The 12,222-nt window shown below is 36.5% G+C and overlaps 1 protein-coding gene across 1 annotated transcript in view; it reads left to right on the top strand.

The window, feature by feature from the left end:
- Positions 1–12,222, top strand: part of LOC121725786 (1-phosphatidylinositol 4,5-bisphosphate phosphodiesterase epsilon-1-like) — a 110,709-nt gene that overhangs the window by 49,766 nt on the left and 48,721 nt on the right. Inside the window, exon 4 of the mRNA XM_042112904.1 lies at positions 7,580–7,725. Within this exon, the coding sequence (XP_041968838.1) occupies positions 7,580–7,725 (146 nt within the window). The remainder of the gene's footprint in view (positions 1–7,579; positions 7,726–12,222) is intronic.

Below are 12,222 nucleotides of genomic sequence, written 5' to 3'. Positions count from 1 at the left end.
TTGCGCACTCAAATGGAAAATGAAGATGTATTTCATTATCAAAGAAAATTTTAATTTGTAGGTAACATATCATATTTACTAGATAACGCCCGCAACTCCGCTGTGCCATAACTCTTTAGTCGCGCGGGATTCGGGAACCGTACATTTTCCCGAGACAAAAAGTATCCTATGTCCAGTGGCGTAACTATAAGGTGGCGTACACCTTATAGTTAGTGATATTAAAAATAACATGCACGTGATATTTTCGAAATATTCATGCGAGATTTAGATTTAAGCATGATTAAGAGCTCACCTGACTCTAAAAATCAAACATCGTCCTTCTCTCTTCACACTCACGCCCGTCTTTCATATGCCAGGTGAAAAAGGACGGCGCGGAATCATCGCCGAGTTAGTTTTACTTGAATAAAAGACGAACTATAATGATTATGAAAAAAGTGTTTTGAGCAAATTTAGGTTTTATCAATACCTTTTAGATATTAAAAAATATTAAAGAAAAGACTTCGAAGATCCATGCAAAAATGTGTCTAAAACAAGGTTTTTTGTAAAAAAGAAACTATCGAGCATTTTTTGAGTAATCGTGTTTTCGTCTTGAGCATTTAATCTTTGTGAACTGAAGTTACTTGTGTCAAAAAATCAGTTTTCTGGACCTTACAGATTTTGAGATCTAGGTTAAAGTATTTAGTCAAGTTAGGGTCATATGGGCTCTTAATAATCGGCATTTTGATTTCGATATGTTTCCCAATTCCGTCTCAGAAACGAATAAAATGTTAATTCTCGATTCCGAGATTGGGAATATTTGCACCCTACAACACAACAGTACCTCGTACCGACCATATTTTCCTTTTTCAGAGCACTTTTTAACGTTTTCAACGTGTTTTCATTTTTATCTAGTAAACCGTATTTTACAGCTGATCGCACTCTGACATCCACGTGTTGCCTAAATCTGGCACACGCCGCGCCACTAGAGATATCCAAGAGGCCTATATGTAATAATATGGCGTCACAATGGCGTTCTGAAGCTTCCGTTTATAATCTGAACGACGACATCGTTAAGATCGAGGGCACTGTCAAAAACATTATTGAAATTTCAGTCGGTGATAACAACCGCGAAGTTAGATGGAGCGGAACCATAGACTTAATATATACTGTCGTAAGCGGAACTCTTCCGGCACGTGTGAGCCGATTTTGTTGATATTCTGTTTGCTTCATAATTAGAGAATCGGCGAGCATTTATTGGGCATATCCAAAATAATGTATAAAACAAAATATTTTTTCGAATCAGCTAGTTAAACCAAAATATGATTCATTATGTGTTTATAACAGGAGTGTTATTTTCACTATTACATTTCGTACAAATTTGTCTCAAAATACGGTACGTCGATGCCACCAACAAACTTTTTTAAACAATATTAAAATCGAAAAAGTTTCGGGCGAGAGATTTTGGGAGCAAATTTGTGAATAAATGGACAGAAAATGCGCCGTTTGAACTTAGTGATTATATTAATTTACCCTTATTAGGACCCTAAATATACGGTTAACTTCAGAAAATAGTTTTAGTAACAATACTAATTAGGTTTTGCTTGACACAATACTGTACAGTTTTATCTTATAACACAACTAGATAACGCCCGCAACTCCGCCTCTACTTGGTACCAAATTTCATCAATATGGGTTCAGCCGTTTAAATGCAAAGAAGTTATAGACAGACACACTTTCGCATTTATAATATTAGTAATGATACGGATTTAACTAATTATACAGATGTTGTTGCACTCTTAAATTTTGAGAATCACAATTTGTGATTGGTTACGAAATAAAAGACTTACATACTAACTATGTAGCGGTATGTATTACATGGTATTACTTAGATTTTGGGGTGGTTATGGCCTCTGTGAAAGTGTTGATGAAATCCTCACTAAATAGTAAATATCTGTAAATGAACATGAAAAATTAATGGCGGTGAGATGAACGCATAAAAGCTCGTTTAATAAAGCTATAGACATTATTATTGATAGACCATTAAATGTTACTTCAATAAAACTAGACGCTTGCTAAATTACTGCGAATTATTAACCCACGCGCAATAGCATTATGCTTAAAAGGGGCGTCCATGAGTCACGTGAGATATTTTTGACGATTTTTGACAAAATAACATTAGTTTAATAAACGTCAAACGTAGGTTTAACCTTTTTGAGAATAATATTTTGTTGAGGCTTGGACTTTTCCCGAAAATCTGATTTAAACGGTCGACTTCTAGCAGTACTTCGAACATGGTGGCGTTTAAAGCATAAATGAATGACGAATAATAAGCCAGGTATGTGTAATTAGTACAAGCGAGCTTGTTAACTGACCATTGTGTGAGCGTCGGTCGGCTGGCGCTGAATAACACATTAAAATTTCAATTCAGATGATCCCTTTCAAAACGATCGTTCAATAGCTCTACCGCTTGACGGCTTTAAAATATTAACTTGTGAAGGTCAGGTTATATTGCGACGTGACGCGACGATGCGATGGAATGCATATTTATTTAATACACAAGAAGACATTTATTTGCTAGAAATTGATGTTATGATCAGTTCACTTAGCTACTTGACGCGACGATGCGATGGAATGCATTGTAATCGGCTTTCAGAAAGGAGGTGGTTCTACGTTCCATGTAAATGTAAGAGTCTGTGCACATTGCAACGTGAAAAGGCGATGCAATGACATTTTTAAATGATCCATATAAAACTGAACCTTATTAACTTCACAAAGAGATAGACATTCTGAAAATTTTGTCGCTCACTGTGTTGCGCAGTGCGCTGTATGTTCAAATAAGCGGCTCATAAAATTTAATGCATCGCAACGCCTCGCGACGTTTCAATGTGATTTGATCTTTAACGCTTTATGAAGTTCTCACATTTATTGATTTCTGTTATTTAAATAAAATATTACCCTCTTGAGCTCTAGCAATCAGTTAAAAACCTTTCAATTTAATTAAATGAAGGATTAAGAGTTTATCATTGGTAATTTGATCGTAAAATTTATCTTCATTTCCTTGTTGTCTTTCAGCAATTTAAGCTATAGCTTAAGGACAGTTCTTACCGTTTTATCTCAAAACATTAAAGGAGACTGTTTTTATACAAAGTATTATATTATATGATACTAGCTGTCCCGGCAAAGTTGTTTTGCCATAAAATGATGTTCCCAGTTTTCCTGCTTTTCTCTTGAAGTTTTTTCTGATTTTTTATAGACCTCACGGAGCCCGAGACCTTTCCAACGAATGCAAAACCGTGGAAATCGGTTCGTACGTTCTGGAGTTATAGCGTCAGGAAGGAAAATACGACTATTTTTATATATTAGATTATATAATATACATAATATTATTAATTACTCTTTTGGTCGCTTGAAAAATTGATCTAGCTAGATCTTTTACCGCACATTTTAATGTTACAAGTTTTTGCTGCGAAAAGAGGAAAATTACGAGTCTTAGAATACTTACGTGCTCGTTTAGACCTAGCCTTCTGTATTTTATTTACTTCATACAATATTATACTCTACTTTACGATTACTCTATTATACCAGAGGGTCCAGCGCAACAATAATATGATTGTCCTTAGCCTTTTGTTTTAAGATAATTGGAATTTTAAATTCAGGACGCTGTAACAAAACTCAGACCTAAGCGTTATTTTGAAGTAAACGCCTATGACATTGAGCGTTCCAAAATATTAAAAACTAAAAGCAGAATTGCTAATTTTGTAAATACATTTTATAAATATTATAGCACAAGTGATCAAATGGCATTATTCGTTAAGATTTTTTTTGGACATCATTATTAAATTTATAATATGGACCATGTCTGAAATAAACAATTTGAATTTGAATTTGAATTGCATTGTACCCTACTACTTTACGATTTCTTGTCTGTCAAAAAGGATCGTCTACTTTCTCCCAAATGATAGAGATTATCTTCTGATGATCAAGAAAAGGACACTGCGAACCCTTTAATGTGGTGATGAAAACTTATACGATGGAAGTTGCTAGAACTTTCCAGTGTTTAATATTCTTCGCTGTAGTTTATATCGAGTTGGATGGAGCGCTGCTTGTAAATATAATCCCAACTTTTAGGTTGGGTTGCACCAGAGGCGTGGTTAAAGTTAAAGTTATGGTTATAGTTAAGGCAAATATAACTTTAACCTTAACATTGACCGGAGAAATTGACAGATGACAGCTGGTCCAACAAGGTTATAAATGAACGTGAGCGGGGGCGCTGCTGGTAAAGGAGAACTGTCAAAAATGGCGTTTTCGTATGATGACAGCGTTAGTTCCTTTTTTTCGCCACGTGCATTTTAAACCTTGTCGAGCTCTATGGTTATGGTTAATTATCGCATCTTGATGTCGTTTTATTTTTAACTTTAACCAAAGATTTGACATTTTGCATTGTAGTTAAAGTTAGTTGGTGCAACCCAACCTTAGTTCCTCTGTCGTCTGAATAAAATATCCAAGAAAAGTCCATCAAAAATTGTGAAATTATGATGCTGCCAGAGAAAAATAATAAGCATGGAGAAGGCTAAAGCCACATATTCTCAGATACGGACGTAGAGGCCAATTCTACGTTTATATTACATCAGGATATATCTAACCTTTTAGGTTTTTGCAATGTTAAATTACTAATATGGGAAATTACTGTCATATTGTTTCTTGTAAAATTATTGTAACGTCTTGAATAAATAAATTTATATGAACTAGATGAGCGTCGCAATCTTGGTGATTTTGTTTTCGCAACAAAAAGTACCATACATCGTTTAGTAGTATAATGTCAGCTGGGTTTGACATAACGCGATCAAATTACATAGCTCTGCCATCCATGAATAAACTTTTCTGATAGTAGCTCAGGTACAATGTGTAGATCATACTCGTATAACAGGGTACAAATCAAAGTGATAATACTTTCGGGTGTGTATAGAGTTCCTGTATAATAGTGTATAATAGTGTATAATAGTGTATATAAATACTACTACTTCAATCATCTAGGTTACCTAAGTTATAAATGTGAAGAATCTATTTTCAGTCCAACACAAATTGATTTATGACCCAAAATACTAAACTGACTAAGTGTATGTGTCATTTATATAGAGTTCCTTTATATACATGTCCTACTTTAGTCATCTAGGTTACCTAAGTTATAAATGTGAAGAATGCTATTTTCAGTCCAACACAAATTGATTTATGACCCAAAATACTAAACTGACTAAGCCCTCAGTAAAGTTTTGTTTACTTTTCAAAATTCCAGGGATTCTAAGATAAATATCTAAGCAAGTTGTTAATAAAATTAATCTATAAATAGACCTATTTTCCATCTAGACCTAGACATATTGTAAATGCCCAAACTTTTACAGCTAAATTGTTCTAATTTTGAGGGTGTCTCCAATTTAGGTTTGACATTATATATCAAAATTGACATAGTATATACCGTATCCATAAAGTTAATATACCTAGCGGAATAGGGAAACATAGTCCTGAACAAGAGAGTTGTCACTATTAGTAACACTGCGTGGTAAAAAGAGACGTGTGATACATGACAGCAGCACTCTTTTTATGACGTCCAGTCGGCACGTGCCGCACGTTGATAATTTAATCTCATAGAATTCATGTCCAATCATGCTGGTGTAAGTGTATACGTACACATATATATTTTTCACTCAGATGAGAACCAATTTCGGTTTTGTTTGACAGCTCGCGATTGTTACTCTATTCCGCTAGGTATATTAACTTTATGACCGTATCACAGGCGCGGTGTAGCTTTATCTTTAGAAATGTTATTTTAATAGCACTTTCTATTTAAAAAAAATATTTCAAATTAATTCATGCCTATCAATTTCTTTGACGGCAGAACTACGTGCTTGGGGTTCAAGCTGGATTGGGTCAAGCCCAGCCAATAGATTACGACTGACATTGACTTGACGTAACCCGACCAAAAAATTAGGTACCATGAGCAGAGTAGACAGAATGATAGAGTATGCCGACTTAGAACTGATGTTGAAATTTTTAAATTTGACGTATTAAGACGAATATCGTTGCTAGGTTGTTAACCTCTAGTCTGTCATTTGCCGCCCGGCGGTATGTCAAATCCCACCCCTTACCTAACTTGTTACCTACGAATTTAAAAATATGACATATTCGATGGACGTGTTCCTCTTCGGTCGTATTGTTGTTTGTGTTTTGGCACATGCGATTAAAATTGTCAGAATCCAATTTTGAAATCTTTATATTAAATATTTAAAAATAAATTATATCAGCCAGCGCGAGGCACATTCCGTTCATAATCCTCGTGAAACCCGACGAATTTGACAGATATTGAAACCTGTCCGTTTCTTTGCAGTCGAACTACTGGTCGTTATGTCTATTGTGCCATGAGGTACCTCCGTAATTTTATTGGCTTATTAAGTGAATGATAATCAAAATCTGGCGGCTAGACTTAGTCCGTCTATAAGTCTGCCATCTGTCTATGACTCATTTTCTCTGATAGCATATACATTTGCAGCAACCTACCTGTAGCAGGTACATAAATGTAGACAGTGCTCCCAAAGTGAAAATGCGCATAGAAATTTTCGTAATTTTCCGGCAACTGCAACGTATTTCCCGAGCGTCGGAAGACGTCGCTGCAAGCGCTGTTTTAAACTTAACTTTAGGAAAAACAGCGCTTTGAAGCGACGTAGCGGCGCCTGACGTTGTTTGGACGTTACCATGGTAACGCCGCGATGGCTTCCCAGTGAGAAATAGCACTATTGATGGATGGCTATATGATATTTACTTCTATTTCCTTTGAACAAGGTGCAAAATGCAAGTTTCATAGATTCGGATGTTTTCGTGATTACGACAATAATTAGCGAAGATTTCCGTGCGCATTATTAATTTGGGAGTACTGTACTATCAGACAAGTTGATTATTAGGCAGATGGCGGACCTACGTAATTTGGTCGCCTGTCAATTAACCCAGCCGACAGATCACGACATATATTTAATTCACATAATCGGACCAAATGACATAGATCCATCAAGTATCAACTGTCAGTGAATCAATTTCTTCGATGGTACTGTATACAACGCCTCCGTGGTCTAGTGGTATAGAGCGCGGCTCTTGACTCGGAGGTCGTGGGTTCGATTCCCGCGTTGGTAACATGTTATTTCCAAGTTTGGTTAGGACAATGCAGGCTGATCACCAGATTGTCTGACAAGTAAGATGATCCATGCGTCGGATGGGCATGTAAAAAGTCGGTCCTGCGCCTGATCTCTCGCCAGTCGTGTCGGTTGTCCGTCCCACTGGGTTATGAGAGTAAATAATAGAGAGTGCTCTTGTGTACTGCGCTCACACTTGGGCACTATAAAATTACTCCTGCGTAGCTGGCCTGGTTTCAATGAAACCGGCCACCGTCACCGAAACCGGTGTGGGAGCTATTATTATTATTATTATACATCTATGGTCAATTTACTCGGGGGAGTTAGGAGTAAAAGAGAATGAATAAAAGAGAGGCTGTTATGAGTAAAAGAGTGACTTTTACTCATAAGAGCCAAACTTTAACCTTGATTTTCTTCCGCAGGTGTCTGCGTGGGTGACGGAGCTGGTGCTCTCGGGGTCCAGCACGGAGGAGCGGAAGGTGGTGCTGGCGTGCCTGCTGCGGGTGGCTCTCACCTGCTGGAACATCGGCAACTTCAACGGCGCCATGGAAATCGCTGCTGGGATCAAGTGAGTATCGCTATCTCAGTCTAGCAGATACGTGGAAGTTGTGAGCGAAAGAGACAGGATATAGGGTATATCTGAATTGGTAACTTCAACGGAGTCATGGATATCACTGCTAGGATCAAGTGAGTGTCGCTATCTCAGCAGATACGTGGTAGTTGTGAGCGAAAGAGACAGGAGTCAGGGCTTAGTAGATCAACGAACAAATTGGCTTCTTTAACGTCATTCGCTTGAAAGGTACTAATATAAAATAGAAATGGCTTATGCCCAGTTTCTGGAGATTTTCGACAAGTATCTATTCATAAGCGCTTTTGATTGGCTAGATAACAAAAAGTTAACCAATCAAAAGCGATAGCGAACTCCTGTCAAAATACTTAACAACCGGGCAATCACCCGCAAACAACCGCAAATCGTTTCCTAGCAAACAAAAATTATTCTTATACTCCACTCGGGCTAACTTGTCGCTAGCGGTCGTTGACTCCCTGTCAAAAACTTGTCATTTTCCATATAAGCCGCGATTGACAATGAAGTGTCAGATATTGTCAATCGTAGTTTTATATGGAAAATGACTAGTTTTTGACAGGGAGTCAATGACCGCTAGCGACAAGTTAGCCCGAGTGGAGTATAGACGTAATTATATGAAGACCGTAGCAACAAATGTTTCCTAAAATAGACAAAGTAGAAATACTGCTCCATTAGTATCTAGAAATTATACCAGCCATTTGGATCTAAATCCTAGCAAATATAACTATGATTTAAGTCTAATGTTTCTAGAAACGTCGGAGCCACGGAAGTTGGGAACGGGTAAGCGTGCATGAAGGGTTGCCAGGCGTCCGGATAAAGCCGGACACAGTAAGGCTTTTTGATTGCGTGTCCGCACAAAATTAAAGGGAGTCCAGCTTTTTCAGAGATTTGAATCTATAATTTTATATGAAAATCTTACAAATTTTAGACGGTTTTGCATCTGATAAGAAGTTTTATATCTATAAGAAGGTAAATTGTTTTAATAAAACAGAAAATTTGTATACGGGTTGCCGAATTTAATTGCTATGTTGTGAGTTCAGACTCGAACTACTATATAGCAGAGTTTCTGTCTTTTTTATACAAATGTCCTGCTAAGCTAAGTAGCTTAGCAGGACATTTGTAACAACAACAGCGTTGTTGACAACCCTACGTGCTTCCTGCACGTAGGGTTGCCAGGTCGCTTAACCGAAAAGCCGGACAAAGTTGTCCGGCTTTTCGGTTAAGCGACCTGGCAACCCTACGTGCAGGAAGCGAGCATAAATCGGGCCCGCAACAGCTGGACTGTATTAGCTTATTTCGCTACGTCTGCTGTTGGCGGCCGTTACGAAGCAGTTTTTACATCTCGTGTATTAGATTTGAGCATTGGTTTTGTGATATTTGCTTTTTTGTAAGATTTACAAAATTCGAATGCATATTATGCAATGTATCTAATCCATATATATAATTGATTGTACTGTTGGTTCTTGGTGGAAATTCATTTTAAACACAAATAAAACACAATATTACTTGCACTTTTTCCACTATATTCATTAATTACTACTTTAACTTAAACACGACCGGTTTCGATATAAATCATCATCAGGTGTACTTAACGTCGGTAGTTTTGAATAATTAAATATAATGAAAACAAATATTAGGGTTGTCAGCATCATGGTATTTTTTACAATTTGGTGGAATTTTTCTTCCAAATACGACTATTTTCTACTGATATTAAAATTAATATTTAGTTGGATTTATCCATTTTATATTGATAAATTAATAACGTTAATTTCACGTATTATCGCCTCCGTGGTCCAGTGGTTCGGACTCGTGACTCGTTCCCGCGTTGGAAACATGTTATTTCCAAGTTTGGTTAGGATAATGCAGGCTGATCACCTGATTGTCTGACAAGTAAGATGATCCATGCGTCGGTTGAAAAAATATTATAAAGCCAATATTTTTTTACAAAATATAGGTAGTAGTCCTAATGTCGTTGAAACTAAGGTCGAATTTCGACCATTGGGCGATCTCTAGTGTCTATAAATATGATAAAATGTCCATTAAATATATAAAATTATTAATTATCAGGTCAATACATTAAATTAGCGGTGAATTGTAAATATAAATTAATGTATAAGTAATAATAATTTAAATGTGTTGCAATAATATTGAATTTGATAGGCATGTCTGGTCGTTTAACAAGTTCCCATATTTTTTATGTCTGTTGACTTTTAATGCTTCCAATGCGTCCATTTTCTTACTTTTGGGCAAAACATGTAGGTATTTGAAGTTCTTGTCAGGTTCAAAATTGTGGTCATTATTATTTAAATGCTCAGCAAACGTCGATCTTTCTGTTTTTCTTTTCCAGGCTGTAATGTGTTCTTTTATCCGTGTTTTAAATTTCCGCCCTGTCTGACCTATATATACCTCCGCATGTTTCACAGGAAAGGCTGTATATTCCGCTATTGTCCGTGATCTTAAACTTATCCTTGTTATTACACAACAGACTTTTTAGGGAACCTGTTGTGTAGAATGCTACTCTGGTTTCTTTTTTTTGTAAAATCCGTTGAAACTTATATGATAAAGGGCCAATATAAGGAATTTTTACCCAAGAGCTATTTATGTTGTCCTTTTTATCATCTGAAGTACTGTACAGCAATTTTTCAGCCATTCTCTTCTTCGCTTTTTTTAGGATCGAGTAAATTATATCACTTGTGTAATTTACTCGTATATAATAGCTGTCCCGGCAAACGTTTCTTTGCCATATGAAGTATTTCGCCCGTATTATTTTATTGAAGTGACTAAATAAGTATGTAACCATGGCAACGTCCATCGCTATCCCGTCGCACAAACAATGGTCGCCGTCAGTCTCGAGTTGTAATTATTTACTATTATTTATTCAACAAATGCACTTATCAATATAAAAAGTACTCAGTAGCCGATTCTCAGACCCACTGAATATGCATATACAATTTGGTTAAAATCAGTAAAGCCGTTTCGGAGGAGTACGGTGACTAACATTGTGACACGAAAATTTTATATATAAGATAATCCTATGCTATGTTAGATTGGTAATTGGACAATAACAGATATGTATCATGCATGATTACTATTCCAAACTGTTGTAAATTACCCACGTATGCTATAAATAACAAGAAGAGTTCACCAAGAGAGAAGTTATCAAGAAGAGAAGGCAAGGGTAACCTCGGCAGGGGTTTCTTTCGGCCTTCAGCAGTTCAGTAGCTGTAGGCCGGCGGAAACTACTTGCTGATGATGCTCACATCATCAGGGGTTAAGAGGAAGGAAAGAAAATGGAGAAGAAAAGAAAACCATCGACGTTCACAGAATAGGCTATGTTGAGTGTAATTTAAATGCTGATTTTCCATGTATTCATGATGATTGTTTTTTATAACATGTAAGAAATGTATATACCACTAGATGTCCCGCGCGGCTTCGCCCGCGTAAATTAGGAATTTTACGAAAACCGTACATTTTCCCATAAAAATAGCTCTTATGTCCCTACTCCCTTCACTTGGTTTACTCTATATCTGTACCAAATATTGCCATAAAAATTGCTCCAGTAGTTCGTAATTTCTAATATTTCTCCCGTTTTTCCCACATTTTCCAGAGTTTCTTCGGTCGTATTAGTCATAGCGTGATAATATATAGCCTATAGTCTTACTCGATAAATTAGCTATCTAACACTGAAATAAGTTTTTAAATCTGACCAGTAGTTCCTGAGATTAGCGCGTTCAAGCAAATATACTCTCAAGCAATATTAAGTATAGATTTTTTTCAATTATCGCTTGACAAACTCGAGTCTCGATCTCTTGAAAAGACTATGAAAAGTACCAATAACAGGGTCATTATAGGCTCATAAGTCATAACCATAGGACTATGTATGGTATAAAATGGTAGTGATGATGATGATGATGATGAATGTAATTTGCATAGTAGCATATGCTTTCCGTTCTTAAACTAACGCCGAAACTCCCAAAGTTGTATCTATAAAGAATCAGGAGTTCTCTCAGCACCTTCCGAACCACGGTATACCAGGTATACCTCGGTGCAAAATCTTACTTGTTGGTAGCATATGCTTAGAATACTTCTCACGAAACCGAAGTCACCACATGTTTCCATATAAATTTTGAGGAGTTCCCTCGATTACTTATGCATCCTTCATCAGATCATCACTTTTGTGAATATAATACCAAATTGGGATGATACCCTATGTACCAAAAGAAAAATTTTGAAAATCGGTTAACAAACGGCGGAGTAATCGATGAACATAAGAAAACAAACATAACACCTCCCCCATTTTGAAAGTCGGTTAAAATTGTAGCCTATGTGTTATTCTGATGTATAAGCTATATTATTGTAAAGTTTCATTAAAATCCGTTCAGTAGTTTTTGCGTGAAAGAGTAACAAACATCCATACATCCAAACAAACTTTCGCCTTTATAATATTAGTAGGATAGAAGAAATTGATTCTGGCAGTTG

Source organism: Aricia agestis, chromosome 3 (assembly GCF_905147365.1).
Source record: "Aricia agestis chromosome 3, ilAriAges1.1, whole genome shotgun sequence".
Classification (NCBI taxonomy): domain Eukaryota; kingdom Metazoa; phylum Arthropoda; class Insecta; order Lepidoptera; family Lycaenidae; genus Aricia; species Aricia agestis.
Note: the sequence above shows the minus strand (reverse complement) of the source record. Positions and strands in the feature narration are given on the sequence as shown.